Source organism: Nicotiana tomentosiformis, chromosome 6, assembly GCF_000390325.3.
Source record: "Nicotiana tomentosiformis chromosome 6, ASM39032v3, whole genome shotgun sequence".
Lineage (NCBI taxonomy): Eukaryota > Viridiplantae > Streptophyta > Magnoliopsida > Solanales > Solanaceae > Nicotiana > Nicotiana tomentosiformis.
The window spans coordinates 57,528,844-57,556,799 of record NC_090817.1 but is presented as its reverse complement, the minus strand read 5'-3'; the positions used below and the strand labels follow the sequence as shown (position 1 = coordinate 57,556,799).

Genomic DNA, 27,956 nt, shown 5'->3' with positions numbered 1-27,956 from the left:
TAGGGGAGCTTCAGTACTATTTCATCCAGGGTCTACCTATTCGTTCGTGTCATCTCTATTTGCTCATTTTCTGGATATTCCTTGTGAGTTATTAGGTACTCCTGTTTATATGTCTACTCTTGTGGGTGATTCTGTTGTTGTGGATCAGATCTATTGGTCCTGTGTGGTCACATTCTGTGGATACGAGACTAGAGCGGATCTTCTGTTGCTTGATATGACCAACTTTGAGGTCATCCTGGGCATGGACTGGCTTTCTCCATATCACGCCATCCTTGATTACCATGCCAAGACTGTTACCTTAGCGATGCCAGAGTTGCCTAGATTGGAGTGGAAGGGTTTGTGTATCAGTATATCTAGTCAGGTTATCTCTTTTATGAAGGCTCGACACATGGTCTAGATGGGTTGTTTGGCTTATCTAGCCTATGTTCGGGATACTACTTTAGAGTCTCCGGTGATTGATTCAGTACCGGTAGTCCGGGAGTTCTCCGATGTGTTTCCTTCTAATCTTCCAAGCATGCCACCAGATCGTGATATCGACTTCTGTATTGACTTGGCTCCAGGTGCCCAGCCTATAAATATCCTACTGTACCGTATGGCTCCGAAAGAGTTGAAGGAGTTGAAAGAAGCTTGAGGACTTGCTAGCAAAGGGGTTCGTCAGGCCAAGTGTATCACCTTGGGGTGCCCCATTGCTATTTGTGAAGAAGAAAGATGGGACTATGCGGATGTGTATTGATTACTACCAGTTGAATAAAGTTACCATCAAGAACAAGTACCCGCTGTCGCGTATTGATGATTTGTTTGACCAGTTGCAGGGTGCTGGGGTGTTCTCTAAGATTGACATGAGGTCGAGGTACCATCAGTTGAAGATTCGGGACTCGGATGTTCCGAAGACTGCTTTCCATACTAGATATGGCCATTTTGAGTTTCTGGCGATGTCCTTCGGCTTGACTAACGCCCCAGCGATGCTTATGGACTTGATGAACAGGGTGTTCAGGCCTTATATTGATTCGTTTGTCATTGTATTCATTGATGAAATTTTGATTTACTCACGTAGCATGGAGGAGCACGAGCAGCACTTGAGAGTGGTGCTTCAGACCTTGCGGGAACAGAAGCTATATGCTAAGTTCTCCAAGTGTGAGTTTTTGTTAGATTCTATGGCATTCGTGGGGCATGTTGTATCAGGCGAGGGTATTAAGGTGGATCCCAAGAAGATTGAGGCAGTTCAGAGTTGGCCTCATCCTACTTCGGCGACTGAGATCAGGAGCTTCTTGGGGTTAGCAGGTTATTATCGCCGGTTCGTGGAGGGCTTCTCATCTATTGCAGCACCTTTGACTAGATTGACCCTGAAGGGTACTCAGTTTCGTTGGTCCGATGATTATGAGACGAGCTTCCATAAGCTCAAGACAGCTTTGACTACAGCACCAGTCCTAGTGTTGCCTTCCAGTTCGGGGATGTATACTGTGTATTGCGACGCTTCACGCGTTGGCTTGGGTGGTGTATTGATGTAGGAGGGGCAAATTATTGCATATGCTTTACGTCAGCTGAAGCCCCATGAGAAAAATTATCTTGTGCACGATTTGGAGTTGGCCGCGATTGTTCATGCTCTTAAGATCTGGAGGCATTATCTTTATGGGGTGTCCTGTGAGGTTTACACTGATCATCGCAGCTTGCAGCATTTGTTCAAGCAAAGGGATCTCAATTTGAGGTAGCATAGGTGGCTTGAGTTACTGAAGGACTATGACATCACCATTCTTTATCATCCGGGCAAGGCGAATGTGGTCACAGATTCCTTGAGCAGAAAGGTAGAGAGTATGGGTAGCTTGGCATTCATTTCAGCAGAGGAGAGACCACTAGCCTTGGACATTAAGTCTTTGGCTAACAGACTTGTGAGGTTGGATATTTCAGAGCCCAGTCAAGTTCTTGCATGCGTCGTTGCCCAGCCTTCACAATTGGAGCAGATCAAGGCTCGACAGTTTGATGATCCGCACTTGACGGTTCTCAGAGAGACGGTACTACAATGTAGTTCCAAGGAGGTTTCTATCGGTAAGGATGGTGTTCAGCGACTCCTGGGTAGTCTATGTGTTCCAAATGTTGATGTCTTGAGGGAGAGGATTCTAGAGGAAGTACACAGTTTTCGATATTCCATTCATCCAGGTGCTATGAAGATGTACCGCGACCTGCGACAGCATTATTGGTCGCGGCAGATGAAGAAAGACATAGTTGAGTATCTGCACTAGAGGCCAAGAGGCCTAATCCAGCAGATGACTATACCTAGGTGGAAGTGGGAGTGCATTACTATAGATTTCATAGTTGGGTTTTCGCGGACCTTGCGGAAATTTGATGCTGTTTGGGTCATTGTAGACCGATTGACCAAGTCAGCACATTTTATTCCTGTGTTGTCTACGTATAATTCAGAGAGATTAGCCCAGATTTATATCCAAAAAATAGTTCGGCTGCATGGTGTGCCTGTTTTCATCATATCAGACAGAGGTCCTTAGTTTACTTCGCATTTCTGGAGAGCAGTACAGAGTGAATTGGGGACCCGTGTAGAGCTCAGTACAGCATTTCATCCACAGAACAATGGGCAGTCGAAGCGGATAGTTCAGATCTTGGAGGACATGCTCAGAGAATGTGTGATTGAATTTGGGGGCCAGTGGGATCGGTTCTTGCCTTTGGTTGAGTTTTCTTACAACAACAGTTATCAGTCCAGCATCGAGATGACTCCATTTGAGGCTTTATATGGTCGGCGATGTCGTTCTCCCATTGTGTTGTTTGAGCCTGGCGACGCTAAGTTATATGGTACTGATTTGGTTGAGGACTCCTTGGAAAAGGTAAAGTTCATTCATGAGCGACTTCGCACAGCACAGTTCAGATAGAAGAGTTACGCAGATCAGAAGGCGTGTGATTTATTATTTATGGTGGGCGAGAAGGTTCTCTTGAAAGTCTCGCCGATGAAGGGGATTATGAGATTCGGGAAGAAGGGTAAGTTGAGCCCAAGGTTTATAGGCCCAGTTGAGGTGTTGAGATGAGTTGGGGAGGTTGCTTATAAGCTTGCTTTGCCTCCCAATCTATCGGGAGTTCATCCGGTTTTCCATGCGTCTATGCTCCGGAGGTATCATGACGACTTGTCACATGTGTTAGACTTCAGCACGATTCAGTTAGATGAGAGCCTGGGTTATGAGGAGGAGCCAATTGACATTGTGGATAGGCAGGTTCGCCGGTTGAGGTCCAAGACGATTTGTGTGTTAAAAGTCTAGTGGAGGGGCCAACCAGTCGAAGAGGCAACTTGGAAGTCCGAGGAAGACATGCAGAGCAGATATCCACACTTATTCAGCACTCCAGGTATGATTCTAAACTCGTTCGAGGACGAACGTTTGTTTAAAAGGTGGAGAATGTAATGACTCGACCGGTCGTTTTTCTTTCTACAACCTCGTTCCCCTAAATAAGACTTCTCGTACGTGCTTTTACTATTTTATAACTTACGGGATGGTTAGTTCGTGATTTGAAAAAGTTCGGGTTGAAATCGGAACACTTGGTTCCTTATAGTTGGCTAAAAATGCTAAGTTTGACTTCGGTCAACATTTTGAGTAAACAACCTCTGAATCGAGAATTTACGATTCCAATAGGTTTGCATAATAATTTCGAACTTGGGCGCATGTTCGGATCGAGTTTTGGATGACCCGGGAGCATTTCGACGCTTAATAGTGAAAGTTTGTTCTTGGAAAGTTTTGAAGTTCTTTAAATTTAGTTTGTAGTAGGTTTTTATGATATCGAGGTCCAAATAGGACTACGAGATCGGGAATAGTTCTGTAATGTCATTTTAGACTTGCACGCAAAATTTGGTGTCATTCCTAGTAGTCTAAGTATGATTCAGTGCGCTCGGAGCCATTTGGAAACTTGGAATTAATATTTTGATTCAATTTGGTTTTGGGGTGTGATTCTTGGTTTTGTTGTTGTTTTACGAGTTTCGAGAGTTTGAGCAAGTCCGTATTATATTTATAGACTTGTTGGTGTAGTTGGACGGGGTCCCGAGGGGCTCGGGTGTGTTTTGGACCGCCCGGAGTTAAGTTGAAAACACCAGATTTTCTGCTCTAGTTTCCTTCTTCACAAACGCGGACAAATCCTCGCGTTCGCGGTGAAGGATTTGAGCACTGGAGGTTTTTGCCCTTCGCGTTCGCATACGTAGGGACGCGTTCGCGGAGGCCTGGGCCCTTTGGCCTTCACGTTTGTATTGAGCAGGCCGCCTTCGCGTAGAAGCATGGGCCTGGGCCTAGGCAACCCAGTTTCCTTACGTGTTCGCGTGTTGGCCCCGCGATCGCTAGGAGTAGGCGGCCCAGTGCGTCGCGTTCACTTAGGTCCTCTCGCGTTCGCGTTGAGCCTTTTTCATGGGCTCTTCAGTTTAGCCATCGCGATCGCGAGAGCTTGGCCGTGATCGCATATAAGGACCCCTGGGCAGAATCATCTTTTAAACAACGTGACGTAGGTTATTTTGGCTCATTTTCTTTCATTGTTGGGCGATTCTTGGAGCTCTTAGAGGAAAGTAATTTCCACGCAATGTGAGTTTAATAGATAGTTCATGGGTAGATTATAACATGTAAATTAGTGAAAATCATGGGTTTAGGTGAAAACCTAGGTTTTTGACAAAAATAAAATTTAACCACGGAATTTGTTATGGAATTTAGTATAAATCATATATTTGAGTTCATGAGGTTATGGGTAATAATTTTCTTTAAAAATTTCCGGAATCCGGGCACGTGGCCCGGTGGTGAATTTTGGAAATTCTTCAATTGGGGTTGAGTAATCGCTTTAATAGTTAGAATACGAACTTATGAGAATGTATTGATTAGTTTATATACTATTTGATTAGTTTTGGGTTGATTCGGCACCGAATTGAGGGTGTGAGCACATTCTTGGACCGGAAAGTAGGCCTTGAAATGAGGTAAGTCTCTTTTCTAACCTTGTAAGAGGGAAAAACCCCATAGGTAAATTTAATCATTATGTACTTATATTTGTGGGGACTACGTACATACGAAGTGACGAGAGTCCGTGCGAAACTACTATTCATACTTATGTCCGGGTAGATTGAGGCTTACACCATATTTTTGTTGATATCGTTGCTTGTTTATGCTTACTAATTGTTTGGATTAAAGCGGAGGTTGAGGATTTCAATATTTTAAAGGTTCCTAGATGAATTTCTTATTTTGAAAAAGAATTGATAAATATTATGATAACTTGAGAAAATATATACTCAACCGTTTCGCAAGTATATTCCGCAAGCGGGGTAAATTTTCACTACTCTCATGGGAGCGGGCCGTTCATCTCGGCTAGTTAATTGATGTATTTATGGTTCGGGTCGTTCGACCCTCGACAGTGCACAGTATATTTATATGTATATTTGGATCAGACCGTACGTCCTCGGCATAATTCGTGCGTAAAGATATTGGAACCCCTTTATATTTAATATTGTTCCATGGACTTGAAAGGTGAAAGGATTAGACGAGAGAAATGACTTGGTTCTTACTTGAAATGGAAGGATTGTTTACTTATTTTTCCTGCTTTGAGTTCTATTATCAGTTTATATATCATGTTTAATTAGAACTTCATACTATTATATTTTTGGCCCATAGTAAGTGTCGAAGTCGACCCCTCATCACTACTTCTTCGAGGTTAGACTAGATACTTATTGGGTACATGTTGTTTATGTACTCACGCTATACTTCTGCACTTGATGTGCAAGATCTGAGGCAGGTGCATCCAGTTATCTGTCCGGCGCACACGCTTGACTTCTGATCCGAGATCACACAATGAGCTGCCCTTCCGAGCCGTTCAGCAGGAGCCAGAGTCTCTCTTTTGATTTATTTTCTGTCTATTCTATTTCACACAGTAGAGTAGAGATCTTTTGTATATTCTACTAGTAGCCAGATCTTGGCATACACTAGTAGACTTGTGATTTTAGTTTTATTTCTATGGCCATAAATACATTCAGCTGCTTTCGTTTTATTAATTAAAATCTGTTTCTTTCTAAACCTAGTAAATTAAGGAAAGTTATTTACTTGGAAAAAACTTATTAAAATGGGAAAATCACTAGATTGTTCACTGTTGGATTGCCTAGCAACGGTGTTGGGCGCCATTACGGCCTAAAATGGAATTGGGTCGTGACACTAACAATAACAAAAAGGATCATCATAGTCATAAGGTACCATGGTTATCCTTTAGTTTTACATATTATTCATTATAAAATAATTTTATTATTTAGTACGTATAATTTTTGAAGAAATAGTACATGATTGAAGGGTAAGAGGAACATTACAAGGATGTGGTCTTCCATAAATAATTTCGAGTTTAAATATTCTTAGTTTTAATGACGAATTAATAACGTTAAATATAATTTATAGAGAAGCAAGGATGGTTCGTTTATTACACCAACTTAAAATGAAGTTGGCTCTTTGTAAGAAGAATTTAAATTGTGTTCAAAGCAAAAACATACCATTTTTAAAATTCAAAATATAAATAAAAAAAGTAAAAGAAAAGATTCCTATGTTTTTGTTTGATAAGCAGGAAAGTTGTCGAAAAATTTCCCATAACAAAAGTAGTTAGAATTTCCTTTTTAATAAAGTACATTTTTCTTTTATTTATGTATAGAATAATTTGGAATTTAAAACAATTTGATTACTTCTTGTAAAAGATGTTTTCCTCTTTTATTTAACTTAGATTTTAGGAATTGAAGAAAATCGAATCTTGAAAACGTATTTTTCTCATTTATTTATGGTAGGAATTTTAGGAATGTAATTTTTTTTCCTTTTTTTTTTTTATTACCATTAGAAATTTTAGAAATGTTTAATTTTTCCTTTTAACTTGTAGATCGATTTTTTCACCTTTTGCAAGTATATTTCATATTAGATAAAATTATAATGACAATCACTTTGAGGATAATTTCCTCCCTTCTTGGAAAGATATTTTTTTTTTAGCGTTTAGGATGTTATTTATTTTTCCTAAAAAATAATTCGACACATGGACATAAACGAAATAAGATTAATGAACATATTCCAAAGGAATCAAACTAATAATAGAATGTTGTTATGCTATCATTTGGTAGCAATATTTTAGAAAAGAGTTTCTCACAACAAAAAAAGATACATTTTCCTTTTTGCGCAATTTTGGAGGAATTATAGTTGAATACAAATTCGTAACTATTAGTTTAGTCCCAAATGTCAGGCTACGTTTTTTTATTTTGATAAAAAGATCTAAAGAAAAGTCAAAGTTTTTATCAGGAATATAATTAAATGACTATTCCTAAATATTAAAAAATTAATTAAATAATTATTTTAAATATTAAGAAATTAATTAAATGAATATTTTATCTAGTGTGAGCTCTATGATTAAAGGATAAAAAAGAGGAACAACATTTCACTAAGGGCCTTCGTACTTTTAATATAGGGGTGAATGACACAGTTACTCACAAAAATAAAACTATTTACCCTTACCTACCCATTTATTTTTTTACCCATCAAACTAACTACATTTCCTATCCATACTAGTTTTTGTGGGGAATTTTCACTTTTTTCTCCAATTCTTTTTTATTTCTATGCTTCTTTTCTTTTTTCCTTTTTTTCTTTCTTTTCTCCTTTTCTTTTTTCTCGTTTCTTCTTATTTTTTTCTTTTTTCTCTTTTTCTATTCATTTATTTTTGCCCAAATCGTATTATTGTTCTTTTTACCATAACTTATTTCACACTCAATTTTGACTCCTTCTTTATTTTTTTCTTTTCATTTATTTTCTTTATTTCTTGTTCCCTTTTTAATTCCATTTAACTCCCTTTTTCTTTTATTTTCTTTATTTCTTGTTCCTTTTCTAATTTCATTTAACTTCTTTTTTTTATATTCTTTTTCTCTTCATAATCTAAATTCATTTACTGTTTTTACTATTTTTTATTATTCTTATTTTTATACAATAAGAAAAAATAATTGATGTAGTAAATATTTGTTCATCTTTTTTTTTTGAATATAACTAGTATAATATACCTTTTTCTAATTTTTTTAATTTAATTATTAAACTGAAATAATATCAGTTGTCACTTGATCTAATTCACTGAATATCACACTAACTGCTGCAGAGCACCATAAATTACATAATCAGATTCTAAGAATCAACACGTGATTGCCATGCAAACCTTGTAAAATATCAGTACACACTCTACCATTAGCAGTAACACAACCAGTTATGGAGCAAGAAAATATAATCTACGGCCACCAAATCTCTATATATACTATTTAGAATAGAAATGATAATAAAATATTGGAAAATGCAATAAAAGTTTAAGTAGCAAAAAAGACTTGTAGTACCATATGATACCAATATGGTATACATGTATAATAACAGAGTATATGATTGCTCTAGAATATTGCTACAACTATTTGCGACTATACTACTATACCAAAACATTAAAGGATGCAATAAAAGTATGAGAAAATTGCTCGCATTGCAAGCTAAATATTTATAAAGCAACTTGCTCATTCCGTATACTAACAGGGTATATAGTTGTATGAGGTCGTTCCAACAATTACCTATAACTATAAAAACTATTACATAATACACATAATCTATGTCAATCGGCACAAAAAATTCTAGCACTACAAATCATGTTCATATAAATAATTTCAGAATAAAACTCACTTAAAAATGGAGCTAAAACAACCAAACAAATGTTTAAACTACCATATGATACCAATATGGCATATAACTATACCAACATGGTATACAATTTTACTTGTTATTTTTCGACAACTATATGACTATACTACTATTACATAACCCACATGCATAAAGAGAAAAATAAAAAAAATAGTGTACTACATATTAATATAATAAACTATTTCAAGATATTGTACTATATTACTATTATTAAAAGAAAATCAAATAGTGTACCAATTAAATACAGCCAATACAACCAAAAAATAATTCAACTAGCATATGATACCAATATAGTATATAGCTATACTAATAGGGTATATAGTTGTACGGGGTCGTTCCAACAACTATATATAACTATAAACTATTACATAATACACAAAATCTATGTTCATAGGTACAAGAAAATCCAACACAACAAAACATGATCATATAAATTATTTCAGAATAGAATTCACTTAAAAAGGCAACTAAAACAACCAAAAAATATTCCAACTACCATGTGATACCAATATGACATATAATTATACCAATAAGGTATACAGTTCTACTAATTAATTTCAGGCAACTATATATGACTATACTACTATTACATAATACACATGCACAAAGAAAAAAATTAAATAATAGTGTACAACATATTAATATAATAATATATTTCAAGATATTGTACTATAATACTATTATATAAAGCAAACGCATAAAGAAAAAATTAAAATGATTACATAATACACATGCATAAAGAAAAATTTAAAAAATTCAAGATACTGTACTATTCTACTATTACAAAAGAAAAATCAAATAGTGTACCAATTAAATTTAGCTAATATAACTAAAATATGTTCCAACTAACATATGATACCCGTATAGTATACAACTCTACCAACAGGGTATACAATTGTACGCAAAGAGTTTAAAAAGATTTTTTTAATTTAATTATTAAATTAAAATAATATCAGTAAATTATATACTAAAATACTATACAATATATCAAAATAATATCTTGTGTGCTTCATTCAACATTATACTATTATATTATACTAAATACTATAACATTAGATTGTTGTAATTAATTATATACCAAAATGGTACATAATATACCATTTTGTTATACAATATAAATTCATCTTTTTCGCTAGTTCAACCCAAAATTCTAAAATCTACTCAAAAATCTCTAACAAATTGATTCAAAATATAACCACAACCTCCAATTAATATTCAAGCACACTCCAATCACAATTGGATCAAAATAACTACAAATTCAACAAACCCAATTAATGAGTTTCAAGCTTCAAGATCCTTCAATGATGGATTTAATTTTTTCACAATAAAATCTTCAAAAATTAGCATTAATTATAACACCCCAAATTTATTTTTGAAGTACTTAAGTGCTATTAAGAAAGTTGATGTGTGCTAATTATATTATTTTGTGTGCAGGCGAGGACTATTAACATAATGGATATCAATTGGATATGATAATAGGTGTACGAGACATATTATAAGTGATGTGGGGTCTAAGGAGAGCCCTAAGTCTAAGTCAAGTTGGAAATTATATGATAGACTAAAGTTCCAAATGAGTACACACAAGACCAAACATTGAAAGAGCATATATACATATATATATATATATATATATATATATATATATATATATATAGGATTTATATGATGGAAAACCTATCAAATGAAAGATCTTCGAGTTTATTTTCTAACGCTTCAAACCGTTCGTCATTTGGACACTCCTACAAGAAATTATGACCAAATTTCCAAAAGCTGGCAAAATGTGATTCTGCGGTCAATTTCGCGACCGCAGAACGGTTCTGCGGACCGCACAAGCATCGCAAAGTGGAGCAGAGAGGGCAACTTTTGAAGAACACATTCTGCTATCGCATAATTTATTCTACTGCCCACATAATCGATTCTTCTACAACATAATTGATTCTGCTGCCTACATAATCGATTATGCTACCACATAATTGCACTACATAATTGACCTCGGGGGTCATTTTTGGAAAAATATTTATCCGACCCTATTTTGATATAAGACCTTAGGGGGTTATTTTACAAGGTAAAATCTAATTTTTTAGAGAGAGGGGAGAGCTATTTTAGAGAGAGAAGGAGAAGACCTAGCATGATAATCATCCATTCTTGCCCCAATCTTCAAGAATCAAGGAAACCAATCACAAGGTCTTCAGGTAAGGTTCTACTCCCTAGCCCTAAATTTCGGGATTTGGACTGAAGGTAGGTCATGCGAAGTATGATTCTTAGGTGTGGGGTTGCTCCTTGTGCATGAATGTAACCATCAAGGTGGTAGAGAGGTTATTTAACTAAAAGGAGTAAACTCTTGGTATTGAATTGGTTGTGGGTGAAGAAAATCTTGTAGAAGAACCTTGTAGTCAAATTTTCACACCAAGTGTTTGATGAAATGCTTAAATGAGATGAACCCACGAATATCTTCCTAATTATGGTTCACTTTTGTTATGTTTCTAAATAGGTTGAAGTTTCTAGAATTTTCGGAATATTGTAGCAATCTAAGAAAAGCTCAAGCGAGGTATGTTGGCTAAACTACTCTTTTAGAAATGAATTTCATGATGTTCCCGTAAGTTTCAAGTACTGTTGACTCAAGTTCCGTATTCCCATGTTCAGAGTTATTCCCAACAAATTCGATTCTCCCGAGTAAGCAAGTGTCAAGAATTATGTATTCAAAATATGTTTTGAATGTTCCTATCACATTATGTTATCCTTCGGGAATGTATTCAAGAATGATATGTGTATTAAAATATTATGGCTTTGAGTTGTGTTTTAAATGAAAGTCCATTATGCTTAACTAGAAAAGAATACCCCATGCGTCTAAAACTCCTATTGCTCAAATGTGTACCTAAGGTCTTGAGTTGAAATGCCTTGTTGTTGATAATCTATAAGGATGCTTGAATGTAAAAGGATTAGGTTGGAGATGTAAATCGTGGCCACCGTGCCCATAATGAAAGTTATACTTGTGGTCATTGGTGCCAAGGAAATGAAATGATGTGAGAAAGGTAAATGAGCCTTGATTCAACTGTTCCAAATTGACTTCGAAAAATAGAATTGCCTAAAAGCTTATGTACTCAAGCCATGCCTATATGTGGCTGTTTTAGCTAATGCTATGTTTTGTGAGTATTTTTAATGTGTTTTGCGTTCTTACATATTTGTGAGTGAAAATTGTGTATTGCCCTTTTTGGGGTAAAGTATTTCAAGAATAAGTGGTATTACTCATTTATAATCTTAATTTGTGCTTTGATTGTCAATCATTTTAGTCCATTTCTTGGAAAGAAACCTATTGTGTTTAAAGCCTTCATTACTAATGAACCTAAAGTTGTGATTTCCGGAATATTCTATATGTTGATATTTATGATGATGATCCATGAAAGGAAAGATATGAAAGTGTGGAATATGAAATACGGTCATTGTGCCATGAAAGAAAAATCATATGTATGGCTAAGAGAGCCAATGAAAAAATGATATTGAAAGTGGTTGAACGTACGAATGAAGTGATATATGGTGTGAAAAGTTATGAGATGAATGTATTTGTACTTTTGTTTTCAATGTGTTATAAGCTCCTACGTTCGTATGAGTAAAGGCTATGGTGTTCCTAAATGTTTTAAATGCTCTTAATGTTCTATGATCACCCATGACAAATACAAGTAAGTTATAGTATGAACATGAAATATGGTCGCTTGCCAAGATATGAATTATGAGGCGTTGTATATCCTAATGGTTTCAATCATAGTATTTATGTTCACAGTATTTATGAGGGGGCGCACCCATCATGTGAAAGATTGTAGGCCATTGAGCAAAATGTATTCAATTTAAAAGTCATGACACTAATGATGTTTTGATAAATCATGAATGAGTCATGATGAGATGTTGATGTAAAGTAGGCTTGCTCGACCGAGTTTACTCGGTTGTGCGCCGGTCATGCTCCCCAAGTTCGGGGCGTGACATTAACATCATAATCTACACCTCAAAGAATAATACCCAATAAATTCCAACAACAAACACTTCAAACACACATGAAAATTCAAATATTAGTTAGATAGTAAATATTATTTTTTGTTTTACTTTTAGGAGATAAAATGAATTATGGAGCACAAATAAAAAAAGAGTGATGATAGCAAGAAAAAGGTACAATACAAACAACATACAAAGGGGTAGCCGCAACGAGAATTGATGAGGAGATAAAAAAAAGGAAAGCTAATTATGTATTAGGCTGGGCGGGTAATTAGTTATAATAGAATAGGTATTTGATGTAATTACTTTTAAAATGGGTAATTACGGGTAATTACTTTTGATTAGGTAGGTATATAAGTGAATGACATAGTTACCCACAAAAATAAAACTATTTTTTCTTACCTACCCATTTATTTTTTTACCCATCAAACTAATTACATTTCCTACCTATAGTAGTTTTTGTGGGGAATTTTCTCTTTTTTCTCCAATTCTTTTTTATTTCTATGTTTCTTTTCTTTTTTCCTTTTTTTCTTTCTTTTCTCCTTTTCTTTTTTCTCGTTCTTTTCTTATTTTTTTCTTTTTTCTCTTTTTTTATTCATTTATTTTTGCCCAAATTATATTATTGTTATTTTTGCCATAACTTATTTCACACTCAAATTTGACTCTCTTATTTATTTTTTTTCTTTTCATTTTTTTTCTTTATTTTTTGTTCCTTTTCTAATTCCATTTAACTCCTTTTTTCTTTTATTTTCTTTATTTCTTGTTGATTTTCTAATTTAATTTAACTTTTTTTTTATATACTTTTTCTCTTCATAATCTAATTTCATATACTGTTTTCACTTTTTTTTTATTATTCTTGTTTTTATACAATAAGAAAAAATTATTGATATAGTAAATATTTGTTCACCTTTTTTTTTTAAATATAACTAGTATAATATACCTTTCTTCTCAATTTTTTAATTCAATTATTAAACTGAAATAATATCAGTTGTCACTTGATCTAATTCACTGAATATCACACTGACTGCTGCTGAGCACCATAAATTACATAATCAGATTCTAAGAATCAACACGTGATTACCATGCAAACCTTTATCTCCTTCCATACAAATATCAGTGCGCACTCTACCATTAGCAGTAACACAACCAGTTATGGAGAAAGAAAACATAATCTACGGCCACTAAATCTCTATATATACTAGTTAGAATAGAAATGATAATAAAATATTAGAAAATACAATCAAAGTATAAGTAGCAAAAAAGACTTGTAGTACCATATGATACCAATATGGTATACATGTATACCAACAGAGTATATGATTGCTCTAGAATATTGCTACAACTATCTACGACAATACTACCATACCAAAACATTAAAGGATGCAATAAAAGCATGAGAAAATTACATGCTCGCATTGCAAGCTGAATATTCGCAAAGCAACTTGATCATTCCGTATACTAACAGGGTATATAGTTGTATGGTGGCCAAAAAGTACAGTGCCAGCTAGTGAGCCACCTGTTATAACTGCAATGCCAGGAGGGCCAAAGAAAAAAAGGAGAATAACTGCTAAAGAGATGTTCTTTGTGCAAGATTCTTGGACATAACAAGAAAGGATGTCCATCAGCAGTAAGTATTAATGTTCTTTGTGCTTATTATCAGATGAATTCAATTACTAATGTTTGTTTTGTTATGTGTATGCGGAGAAACCAAGGGGGAAGGGCTGGAACTAGTTCAATTGGAGGTGAAACTGCTGAAAATGCTTCATCAACAACAACATGTAGAAGGGCTGGAACTAGTGGAAGTGCATCAGCAGCAGCAACTTCAACTATGGAAAATGGCACCTTCACTGAACCAAACACTGGTCCAAGCACACAATAATCAACTAATGCTGCTAGAGGTTCAAAAAGGAAGACCAATGAGCCTAGAAGAGGTGGTGCAAATGTAGGGTCTAAGAAACCAAAAGCAGCAAGATATGGTGTGCTATTTGATTCAAGTGGCACTGTGATACAGAGGGTAAATATTTCCACTTAATTACTCAATCAACATATATGATTTACTAGATAATCCCTCACTCACAACCTTTTATGTTTGTGCAGTCTAGAACTACTGACAGAGTAGTACACAATCCTTCTACACTCATAAGTTCTGCCCCTACCAACATTGAACTTAGGTTCAAACCCCCTGAACTAAAGTGAAGGGTCGAGCTGCAGTTACACAAAGGCAGCTACAAGAACAAAGTTACAGAAGAGCAAAATCTGCTACAACCACTCAAGCCACACCAAAGACACAATCCAAACCAAGCAACCAAGCCACAACAGACATTAATTGAAGTGATCAACTTATATTTTGAAGATTTATGATGGATGTTTTTGTTAACTGCCTATGGTAGACAATATTTTGTAAAGCTACTTCATTATGTATGTTTTTGTTAACTGCCTATCGTAGACAATATTTTGTAAAGCAAATTCCTTATTTTGTATGTTTTATTAACTGCCTATATCAGGCTATGATATTAGTCGTTCCTGTACTTGTTGCTATAATGGAACCTTTGTCAATATATTCCATGAACAAAATTTTACGTCAACACAAAATATGTAGCCTAAACCCAGGAAATAAGAAAGTATGCTATCAATCCTAAACATATAACGTAAGAGCTAACATTAGAACAACTACAACCGCAACTATAATAGCAGCAACTCTGAACTTCGACCTTCCTTGTCTTCTGTAAAAATGGCCTCGATCACTCTTCTTAATAAGACCTGTAAGAAGACTCTTGTAGTGTTCTATCTCAATCGCAGGATCAATCCATCGAAAAAAGCCAGAACCTTCACCAATCTCATATCTTCGGCAGCCTAGGAGCCTTCTTTCAGGATTGGTGGGTGTTCAAGACATTTTAAGATCTGTAGCAAGTCCACAATAACACAAGGGTTCCTTATTCATTGCTGAAGGAGAAGACGCAGCAGTAGCTTATTTCTTGCCGGAGAAGAAGAAAAAAATCGACTTTCAAAAGAAAAGAAGATGGCACAAATTGATGGGCAATGAAGAATCCCAACCAAAAAAATTCTATTTTTCACTGTTGAAGCTAACACGAGAAAGAAGAAGGCATCAGATTTAGATACAAATCAGCTTCTATAATGTTCAACAATGGAGAATAAGGTAGAAATAAGAAGATGAATGTTAAATAGGCCACATTATTACTGTTAGGGCTTTTTTAAATGCCCTCACGCCCCTTACAGGCATGTGAATCATGCACTAAAGCCAAATATGACACATATGATCAGTCTCGTGTCATAAGCATTTATTATACATGGTTTGAAGCTAACAAAGTGGCTTAAGTTTCAATTGGCATTTATTATACACGGTCATAAGCATTTCAATTGGTAAATTGTTAAGTTTGGGGACCGGCATGATAAAGTGGCTCAAGTATAGGTGCCATTTAGGCCATTCTGCCTAGATTAAATCTTCACTTCCATTAGATGTATGAATTAACAACCGTATTCAGAATATCTAAAGAGTATCAACAACGGTACTTATGCAGGCAAGTAGGTAAATCCTGATTTAGTAACATGATCACTCTCCCTTTTTAAAGTTCAATATCTCATATTCACACTAAGCCTATTAAGAGTTAAGACATTCATATAAACATAATGTTGTGTTGTGACAGGGCAGACAAACATCAGTAGTTTCTCTTAAGTTCATAGGTGAGTCACAACCAACTTATATGAGCTTAGCAAGGTTCAGTTTCCTTTATGTGATAATGCAGCATGAGAGCATATGCACAAGTATGAAAGACAAGCAAGAAGTATATTTAGAGAAAAAATGAGTGCAGAAATTCAAGAGAGGGCACCCAGACACATACAAGAGATGTTCTTAAAAGGTTGCAATACTATAAAATATGGTAGAGGATCGGATAGCATAGGATCAAACAAGTAGGCTCATTGCAGATGTTTAGAACATGAAAGTTTCATATATAATAGGTAGGCATGGTTCTAATAGCAGGATAATCAATCTAGGCAGACAGCATAACTGTGATAGCATGGGCATGATAAAGTTTCAGTTTTGGCATGTTAACAGCATAACATAACCAATCCAAAAGATGATGTAGCACAAAACTCTTTAAGACAATCAAAGGCACAACTTAAGCTAGGTTAATAACAGCTGACAGAATACATTAACCGCAAAAACTCATTAAGACTTAGGTCAATCACTTCAATATACATTTATACAGCGAAACTCACAAGTATGGCCACACAAACATGAAGGTTAAGAAAAGATCTTTACAATGATGTTTTAAGAAATCACAGAATCATAGAAAATATTTGAAGAGAGAGGGCAACTCAAACAACTAAGGTGATGCACATAACCACAATGACAAGCCTGTATTTGACCTTTAAGTGTTCATAATTATCATAGTCCTAGCTTTATAAAACAAATCTCAAGTACATGATATGGATCACCAGGCAGCATTAGTGTAAGATTAGCACAACAGACATGAAAATCTCAATAAAATATCAGGGAAGCCTAAGATCAGAACATGTGCAGAGAATCACTAAAGTTCCTTAGTTAATTACAGAAATTCAACAACACTTACATTGCTCAACTTAGAGAAGCATTCATCAAGTTCATAAAGACAGTCATTTAGCATTCATTTAACTTCAAATTATTAAAGAGACAGTGGGTTCACACATATAGTATCAAGGCATAATTATTAGTTATAAAATAATAGCATACATCAGAGGCAAATATAATCAACAAAGAATAATAGGGCAAAAATAATTTTAATTTAAATAATTAAAGAGAGGAAGAGTCAATATGTATTGACCTTCCTTTGAGCAGCAAACCAAACAAGGTTTTTGCTTAGCCATTTAGGAACCAAAATCTCAAAATGGAACAATAGATGATCTTAGAACCGAAAAGGAAAAGAAAATAAAAGAAAATCAGTAAGAAGTCTAAAGCTTTTAATTCTCTTAAGCATTTGCTCGTGTATTATGATGTGTTAGGTGCTCTTAGGTGAGAGCATTTAAGGCCGTATTTATAGTGGTCATCAAGCCTTAGGGTTCTGATAGATTTGAATTGGTGAGTGAAAGATGACGATTATGAGATGATGAAAGCAAAACAAGTGAAAATCAAAGAAGACAGAGGGAAAATTGTCGAAAGATTTTACCTGAGTGACGAATGGTCATTGAAGGCGAGAATCTATCGGAGAAAATCCCAATGTCAAGAGGTTACTGTGTTTGACCTTTTGACACGAATAATGAAGATGGTGCTGAAGAAAATCAACCATGCATGCTATGGATTTAAAAACACAGAGGAAGAAACAAGCGAGTTTAGTAACACAATTTTGGATCTGGGATTTGATTTGGGTTTTTGAATTTTATCGGCGAAAATGGAAAAGGAACAGCAAGATTCGAGGATTATAGGTACTTATAGGCGTTTCATGTTTTGATTGAGATGACCTTGCATAAATTTGTACAAGTTTTTGGAGATTGATGGGTTAGGGCAGAGGGGAGAATAGTGAGCAAAAGGGGAAAGGAGCGGCTGGTAACAGGGGAAATAGATTATGGTTTGGGTGATTGGAGGTTGGTCTCTAGGGTTAAGAGTAAGAGATGGAACTGGAGCTGTTGGATCTTTTGATCAACGACTTCAATTATTATCACGACCCAAAATTCAACTAGTCATGATGGCACCTAACCCAACCCGCTAGGTAAGCCAATTAATAATAAATCATAATATAATGATAACGATAAGAGTCAAAAATGAAATAACTGAATTTTATACAACTCTCCAAGGACTGGGGATACAAATCATGAGCTTCTAAGACAAGTTTACAAAGATGGTATGAAATAAATACATCATCTGTTCGAAACGTACATAAAAAGATTTATAAATCTAAAACTACCAAGAACAAGAGGCAGTTATAACCAGAACGCAAGTACATCTTCAATGCCAACTCCCGCCACTCGTAGCAACATCAGCTTCAAAATCCGCACCCAAGGTGCAGAAGTATAGTATGAGTACAATCGACCCCATGTACACAATAAGTAACAAACCTAACCTTAGGTTGAAAGTAGTGACGAGCTTGGACAACGGTCAGAGTCCAACACCAATAGCCAAGAACAACTCATAACAATATAATAAAAGCCACACAAGTAATAACTCAAAGATATGATGCTCAGCTCATTCACAGTTACAGAAAATAGGCATGCTTTTCAGGTATAACAGTAAAACCCAAATCTTTCACCGAAATCACTAAAATATGAGTAAATCAAAAAACTGTGATTTTTCCCAAAAACATTCAACAACAGATAAGATATTTTATTCTCAAATAGCATGAGGAAAGTATATCTCTATGCTTACATGTCAATGTGCACGTGACATCATGAATGTCACAAAACTGTGTAGCATGAGGAAATGCATCTCTATGCCTGTATGTCAAGTATGCATGTCAAATGCAATGCATTACATTGATGAACTCATGTACTCACACTCTTAGAGTACCCAATATCACTGTCTCACACTCCCACTCATCACGCTCAATCACTCAGCACTGGTAGCTGTGCTCACTATTGGTATGTCAAACACCGGAGGGGTGGATCTTACCCAAGCGCTAATATATGCCAACATGGCCTGCTACGGCGTGCAGCCCGATCCTATCATGAATCAATAAAACCTGTTGCGGCGTACAACCCTATCCCATCAATAATAATAAAGCCTATAAGGCCTGCTACGGCGTGCAGCCCGATCCATATAATAATAATATATATAAAGCCAATATGGCCTGCTGTAGTGTGCAACCCGATCCACAATATCTCTCACAACACGGCTCTCAGGCCCCAACTTAGACATCAATCTCTCTAGCCTCTCGAGCTCACAAATCTCATGCCAATCAGCCCAAACAATGATAACATGATGTGACAACAAAGGATAACAAAGACTGAGATATGATATGCGAATGAATGAATATGATCGAGTATGTTACTGCAATTTAAGTAAATAACTCAACAGCAGAGATGACCTCAGTGGGTCCCAACAAAATAAGGTTATAGCCTAAACATGATTTCTAATATGAGTCACAGCCCATTTTCTTTAACACGTAGAAATTTCATGGATAGAAACAAGATTAGGTAACTACATTATATCACATAATCAACCGAGTCGTAATTCACACGGTGCACGCCCACATGCCCATCACCTAGCATGTGCATTATATCAACACCAAACATATAACACGTATGTTCGGGGATTCATACCCTCAGCATCAAGTTTAGAAGTGTTACTTACCTCGAACAAGCCGAATCCAATATCGAGCAAGCCAAACAATACTCTAGAAACGCCATCCCATGAGTACTGGCCTACGAAAGACTCGAAAATAGTTAAAAGCAACTCAAGAACATCCAATTATGCCAAAGGAAACAAACCCAATCGATAAAGGTCGGATCTTTAATAAAAATCCCAAAGTCAACCAACAAGTCAACAAAAGTTAACACCAGGCCCGCCTTGGATTCCAAATCCAAGCTTACCCAAGCAAACCATGAACCAATACAAGTTCACACAAACAAAAACGGACTCAATCGGAGTCCGATAGCTCAACCAATTTGCCAAAATATCGCTCTTGGCTGTTCATAACCCAAGAGTCCAACCCACACTAGTTGGGTCCCATATCTCCCGAAATACTCCTCCAAAACTCGCCAAATTCGAGTATGTTATTCTCCTAATATAGGAGAACAAAATCTCAAAATGAATCGAGAAATAAATGCCCCTAACATATTTTAAATTTTTTAAAATTTAGGACATAACCCTAGGTCTTGATTTAAAGAATTAAATAGGTTTTATATTAAAATCACGGATTAAAGCTTAAACCAAGGGAATGAATCAAAGGAAAATACTTAGGTTATGGTTTACACCTTACCCCATGGACTAAACTTGAAGAACATCCTTGAATTCTCCCAATCACAAACTTTTAAGATGAGAAAAACTCCAACAACATTAATAGCCAAAAACGCCCAGTTGTTTTGCCTCGTTTCTTATGCCAAACTATCCCAGAAACTCGCTTTTGATGTCTCTAATGGATTCCTCGTGAATGTCACGACCCCATGCGAAGCCTCAAGTGCAAACTGGACTAGGTGACCCACAAAACCTTTACCATGCCGTACCCTGCCTAAAAAATAAGGACCAGTAGATCTCTCTGGTCTGCGAGGCCTCTTAGCCTCCCTGTCCTCTCTCTCCTGACCTTGCCTGTCCTCTCTTTCCTAACCCCATCTGTCCTCTCTCTCCTGGTCCCATATGCCCTCTAATCGGTGGGCGATCTCCACCACCTGCTGAAATGGAACATCTGACTCCAACACCCGAGCCATGCTTAACCGGATATCAAGTTTGAGCCACTCAATGAACCTACAGACTCACTCCCTAACTGTAGCGACCAAAGCAAGTGCATGTCTGGACAGATCACTAAATCTAATGGCATACTCTGACATGGACATAATGCCCTGGTGCAGCTGCTCAAACTCCGCATGCCATGCATCCCGAAGGGTCTGAGGAACAAACTCTCTCAGGAACATCTCTGACAACTGAACCCATGAAAGTGAAGCTGCATCGACCGGGCTACCCAAATCATACGCTCGCAACTACTGATATGCTGCTCCCTTAAGCTGGAATGTAGTAAAAGCAATCCCACTCGTCTCCACAATACCCATAGTACGGAGAATATGGTGGCACTCCTCTAGAAAACCATGTGCACCCTCTGAAGCCAAACCACTGAAAGTAGGAGGGTCATACTTCTTGAACCTTGCATGTCTAAGCTGTTCTTCCTCAGATGTTGCGGCCCTAACCATAGGCTGAATTGGGACCACATGCTGAGTCCCCATAACACCTGGAACCTAACCAAAGTGGACTCGCTGCTCTTGAGTACAGGCGGCGGGAGTGTGAGTGCCTCCCCCGATCTATGAAGTAGATGGTGCAAGTGGAATCAACCCCGCCTGAGACAATGTACCAAACATGCTCAGGAACTGTGCTAAAGTCTCCTAGAGTCCGGGGGGTAACAACAGGCGCATTCGGTACCTGTCCCCCAACTGGAGCTACTGGCGGCTCCTCAACTGCTGCTCTGTTAGGTGCCCTAGTTGTGGCACATTCTCCTATTCGGCCTCTGCCTCTGCCCCTAGCGACACCTGCTCCAGGGGCATCATCATCAATAATTGCAGCCCGTGTCCTCACCATCTATGAGAGAATAGAATGATAAAATCTCAAACCTCGGGATCAATAAACTCGCACGATAGGAATGAAAAAAAAAGTGAAACAGTCCTAATAGTTCCGCAGCCTCTCAAAGATAAGTACAGACATCTCTGTACCGATCCGCAAGACTCTACTAAACTCGCTTATGATTCGTAGCACCTATGAACCTAGTTTTCTGATACCAACTTGTCACGACCCCAAATTTCCCTCCGTAGGATGTCGTGATGGCACCTAATTTTTAAGACTAGGTAAGCCTCACACTTACTAAATAATTAGAAGAATTCAACCAGTAAATGAAAAATACGAGATAAAATCTTATAAAAATTACAATTCCCAAAATCGGTAGTACAAGTCATAAGCTCTACTGAGTTTTCTACAAAAACCTCTAAATACCACTGTTTCGAAATACATATAAAATAGTGCAAGTACAATAACAGAAGGTGATTCCGAGGCATATGAACGCAGCAGTAGGTTTACCTTGAGTCTCCACCGCAATATTCGTACAGCTGGCTAGTGATCGACCAACTCTGAATTTCCTGGATCTGCACAAAATGTGCAGAAGCGTAGTATGAGTACACCACAGCGGTACCCAGTAAGTATCAAGACTAACCCCGGTGGAGTACTGACGAGGGACAGTCAAGACACCTACTGAACTAAATAACCTGGACAAGTATGGGTGTAGAACTACACAAAACCTCCCACACACATGACACATAACTCACTCAGGATTGGACTATCACGACACTATGGTCAAAGCAGTTAAGCAAAGTTAAGATCATACAATTTAAGGTACTTATACAGGAGTCAAAAACTGAGCCTAAGCGTCATAACTAAAGCACTTACTATTCTCAAGGTATAATAAAGTTAAGAGATATTTCCTTCAACTTAATCACAACACAAAGTTTCCTACTCCTAAAAAAACTAACTACACCCGGTTCAAACAAAACCCTTGGAAAAGAACCGCGGCACAAAGAAAAATCAAAGGGGAATTACTACACTTCCTACAAATGAAAATCTTTTTGTCTTTTTTCTTTCGACTTTAATCCCTCAAGAAAACTTATTGATGATATCCATCGTCGGGAAAAATCAAAATATTTAAAATTTTTATGTTTTTTTTTTCAAAATCTTCTATCTCTGCTAACTACAACTAACAAAAAGAAAAATAATAACTAATATACATACATACATACATACATACAATATATCCTCCCACCCCATATTTTAAGTTGTGGCATGTTCCCATGACACACAATTAAAAAGCATAAGGTAAAGGAAACTTCCCTGAATATCTAGTCGGAGTCTGAGTCAAAGTCGGGCCTCATTCCTCGATTTCGACCTAATTCGCACATCCATGCAGACAACTTCTTCTCATCCTTCTTGGGGTAGACCCCATACTTATCTTTCTCACTCACCACATCCTTTTCTTTTGAGCCCTTTACTTTCCACTCAACACTCACAGCTGGTTTGTCCTTTTGTGCCCCCTTTTCTACATCCATCTTGAAAGTTACAGTCTCCTCACCCACTCTAAGCATGAGTTTTCTCTCATGTATATCCAATATTGCTCTACCCGTTGCTAAGAATGGTCTTCCTAGGATGAGTGGTACCTCCTTGTTTTCCTCCATTTTCACCACTATAAAATCCACAGGAAATACAAACTTATCCACCCGAACTAACACATCTTTCACTATCCCCTCGGGTATTAATGTTGTTTGGTCTGCCAGCTACAACAATATTAGTGCAGACCTTAACTCTCCAATCTCCTTCTCCAATTTCCTGTAAATACATAGAGGCATTAAATTATTGAGGAACCAAAATCACATAATGATTTATCAAAATGAATAGTTCCTACAGATCAAGGTATAGTAAAACTACCTGGATCTCCATATTTTTGTGGGAGTTTATTTTGCAATATTGCACTGCAATGCTCTGTGAGCTTGACCACTGATGTCTCTTCTATCTTCCTCTTCTTTGTCAGGATTTCCTTCAAAAATTTAGCATAAGAAGGCATTTGTGAGAGAACTTCTGTGAATGGTATGTTCACATGAACCTGTTTCAGCATATCCAGAAATCTCTCAAATTGCTTGTCCAGCTTTTCTCTATATAGCTTTTGGGAGATAGGTAAAGTAGGCATATGATGGCTCTCCTCAGGTTCCTCCCTTCTCGATTTTTCTTCCTTTTTCTTTTTCTTCGATTTCATCAAGCCTTTATTCTTTATATCAACATCATTCTTCAGTTGCTCCCCACTTTCTTTTTCAAGTTTCACATCATTTTGGATCAGGGCGGGATCTTTCAACACTTGCCCACTTCTCAAGATTACATCATTCACTGTTTCTTTGGGATTTCTCTCAGTAGCCACAGGGAGAGTTCCTGGAGCCCTCTCAGATAATATTGTTACAATCTATCCCACTTGTCTCTCCAGGTTTCGAAAAGATGTTCCCAACTCTTTGATAGCTGCTCCATGGGCATCCAACCTCTCATATGTGTTGATAATAAAGGCCTTCATTAGATCCTCTAGAACATGCTGAATGGGCTGTTGAGGCTGAAATTGCTGCCTCTGCTAATTTTGGTATGATTGAGCTCCTTGTCCCTGAGGTCTAGAGTTATTTTGTTGCCAAGCATTCGCTGTACCTCCAGGTGAACTCTATGAAAAATCGGGGTGCTTCTGACCCATTGCACTAAAATTGTAGTTTCCCACATCATTCACTTCCTCAGTTGAGGCTTGACACTCACGAGTAGGGTGTCCTCTTCCACATATATTACAAACTATGTGAGGCTTATTTTGTATCGAGGCTAAGGTCAACTTTCATATTTCCTTAGCCATAGTATTAAGTTGTACCTACACAGATGTATTAACATCAACTTGGTGAACACCAGTTGATCTTCTTCTTTCAGCACTCTTAGAGGGCCACTGGTTTTCATTTTCAGACAACTCATCAAGAATTGTAACTATCTTCCATGGAGTATTCTTCATCAAAGGGCCTCCAGCTGCATTGCTCAATGTTTTACGTGAGGCCGGTGTCAATCCATCCCAAAAGTCATGGAGTTGCATCTAGAGTTCAATTCCACTATGTTGACACTTTCGAACAATCTCCTTAAACCTCTCTCATGCTTCAAAAACAGTTTCAGTCTCTTTCTGGTAGAAGTTATGGATTTCTCTTCTAAACTTGCTCGTCTTAGCTGAAGAGAAATATTGATCAAGGAATTTTCTAGTCATCTCCTCCCATGTTCTAATCGATCCCGTTGGTAAGTTTCGAAGCCACTATTTTGCATCATCTTTGAGTGTGAAGGGGAATGCCCTTAAGTACACTGCATCTCATGACACACCACTGTATAAAAAGGTGTTCATAATCTCATCGAAGTCTATCAGATGTGTATTTGGGTCTTCGTTCATCTTCCCTCTAAAGACACAACAATTTTTAAGGTCTTGAAGCAACCCTTGCTTCAACTCGAAATTTGTTAGCTGTAATTGGAGGTGGTATAACACTTGATAACCCTTGATTGTAGACCGGTCTAGCATAATCGCCCAGTGGTCTCCCAGGCATGGGAGCTATATTTCTGAACTGGTCTGCAGCCAAGGATTGATTTTGAGAAACTCTCCGACCCCTTTCTTCTTCATAGATAATCTGTGCATCTCTAATAGATGCTTTCTCAGCATCCCGTATAGCTTTTTATCGTTTTTGGGCTGCCTCACCTTTAGCCAAATCTACATTATCATCACCGTTTCCAGCCTTAGTTTCTTTGGTTGAGGATTGCCTAACCTTTTTTGAAGTCTCGGTGAGATTTCTTTCCTTCCTCAGCTGTCGTAGTTATTTTTCTATCTCTACCTCGTATGGTAGCACTTCTTTCGCAGAAGCTCGAGTCATGCACCAATCTAAACCTGTAGCCTGCGCACAGTCAATGAACACCAAACGTCAAAAGAGAAAAAAAAATTCTTGAATTAACACAACAAACTATTTCAAACACTATTGATTGCTAATCCCCGGCAACGACGCCAAAATTTGACGAGCTCGAAACACACACCTAAATTATGCTCACTAATCAAATATAGTATAGTATAATATCGTATCCACATGGATTGGATTTAAATAGTATTCTTGTAGTTTCTAGCTTGATTTTTATCCAAGATGATCAAGAATTTAGATTTATATGATGTCTAACTAAAAATAACTAAGAATCTAAAGTTATTGACTAATGACAATTGAAACAAGGAACAAGAAAAAAAGGGTATCAATTGGAGAAGATAGGGTTTTCATAGGATAGGTGCAAGATAATTATTTGGGATCTAACTCTAGATAATTCACTTTTAATGTTCAAGTGAGTCTCTCGAATTCTCTCAATTATTATTTCAAGCATTTAGCAAAAACTCCTCTCTCTATTAAGTCTTAAACTCACAAGATGAACCAATTTAAGCACGTGAAGATATGCCAGAATGCATAGTGGATTGGTCTTTAGAAAAACCTCTTTCGATTATTGTTCTATCTAGGATTAATCAATAATTCAACTAGCCTCTTTCGATTGCATATAAGAATCTAATAACTCAACGAAAATATAATGCAACGATATCTCAAGTTATGCATCTCTCGATTACATGAACAAGTGAATATAGATGCAATATTTAATTCCTCCAAAAACAATTCAATACATAAAACTAGAGTTATAATCCACAAACAATCATCAATACACCAAATCCATCAAACCCTAAATGGAATACACTATAGATATGGAGGAATTAATCACAAATAAAATTAAAGTATAGGAAAATATAAATTCAATCCAAACTTGGGTCTTGAGTGAGGAAGAAATGATGAAATCCTTGTGCTTGTGTTCTTCTAACCCCTCCTTAGCCTCCTTAGGTCCAAAGTATGTCAAAAGTCCTGGAAATAACATTTTTCCAAGTATTTATACCAAGTAGGGTCGGGCCCAGACGAAACCACCTTCTCCTAGCCGAAATAGGACAATCACTATGTAAAAATTGCACAGGAGCACCGCGGAAAGGGAGGTTCACGCTGTAGCAATTTTGAGAAAGTAAAGGGATGAGGAAAGGGAGGGTACACAGAAAAATCAAACAATGCAATTCAGTTTAACAATCCCACACGACCAAAATCCGTCATGGTAAAAGCCTAAGTATCCCCAACAGAGTCGCCATGCTGTCGCGACTCGTTTTCTCATGAAATAGGGTTTTGACATGTGACAACACTTTTAAAGGGTATTACAAGAGAAGAGTTTCTACCTAATGATTTTGAGGTGTGTTTGGGCCCCTATTTGCATATAAGTCTATTTCAACTAGTCAACATCACCAAAGATCGGGCAAGGGCTTAAATTACCTCAAAGAGAAGGGGTTAGAAACTATTCGAGGTCTACAACTATGGTTTCCCCCCAAATTTTAAAACTATGCGGGATTTATCAGATTGTAGATAATTATTCTAAGTGAGCATGTAAGTTAGTTAGAATAAGGGAATAAAGAGTCTAAGTAAGTGATTGTACCGACTCGACCAGTTATTTTGAGTGTTATAGTCCCGTTCCCCCATTTACTGCTCATTCTATACTCAATTCATGTTATGTGACTTGTCGGGGTAGTTAGTTTAATTTCGAAGATATTTTGAAATGAATTGGAACACTTAGTCCCAAGGTTGGAAACCTAAGTTGAAAGAGTTGAACGGATGTTAACTTATGTGTAAAAGACTTCAGAATGGAGTTTTGACGGTTCCGATAGCTTCATAGGATGATTTTGGACTTAGGAGAGTGTCTGGATAGTGATCTGGAGGTCCGTAGATGATTTTGGCTTGAATTGACGAAAGTATAAAAAATGGAAATTTGGAGAGTTGAGAAGTTTGACCGAGAGCTGACTTTGTGGTTACCGGGCTCGGATTTTGGTTTCAAAAGTTGGAATAGGTCTGTTGTGTCTTTTATGACTTATGTACAAGATCTGAGGTTAATTGGAGTTGATTTGATAGGTTTCAGCATCAATTGTAGAAGATGGAATTCATTAGTTTTCATTAGGTTTGAATTGGGGTGCAATTCATATTTTTGATATTGTTTGATGTGATTTAAGG

At 36.8% G+C, this 27,956-nt stretch overlaps 1 protein-coding gene and 1 non-coding gene across 2 annotated transcripts; one reads left to right on the top strand and one right to left on the bottom strand.

Moving 5' to 3' along the window:
- Positions 1-23,559: 23,559 nt before the first annotated feature.
- LOC138894047 (uncharacterized) lies at positions 23,560-24,874 on the bottom strand. Its single transcript, XM_070178721.1, has 3 exons — positions 24,744-24,874; positions 23,951-24,278; positions 23,560-23,676 (listed from the first exon to the last, which is right to left on the bottom strand). The coding sequence occupies exons 1-3, from the start codon at positions 24,872-24,874 to the stop codon at positions 23,560-23,562; spliced, it is 576 nt and encodes a 191-aa protein (XP_070034822.1).
- Positions 24,875-24,962: 88 nt separating this feature from the next.
- On the top strand, positions 24,963-25,069 carry LOC117279356 (small nucleolar RNA R71). Its single transcript, XR_004509773.1, has one exon. It is a non-coding gene; the product is annotated as a small nucleolar RNA R71 (small nucleolar RNA).
- The last annotated feature ends 2,887 nt before the right edge of the window (positions 25,070-27,956 follow it).

Coding starts and splice junctions, on each gene's coding strand:
- LOC138894047 (XM_070178721.1), bottom strand. CDS start 24,874: ATGAAGAATACTCCATGGAAGATAGTTACAATTCTTGATGAGTTGTCT. Junction 24,279..24,743: donor GTTGATGTTAATACATCTGT/GTAGGTACAACT, acceptor ATTATCTGAGAG/GGCTCCAGGAACTCTCCCTG. Junction 23,677..23,950: donor TTCTGGATATGCTGAAACAG/GTTCATGTGAAC, acceptor ATGTATTTACAG/GAAATTGGAGAAGGAGATTG.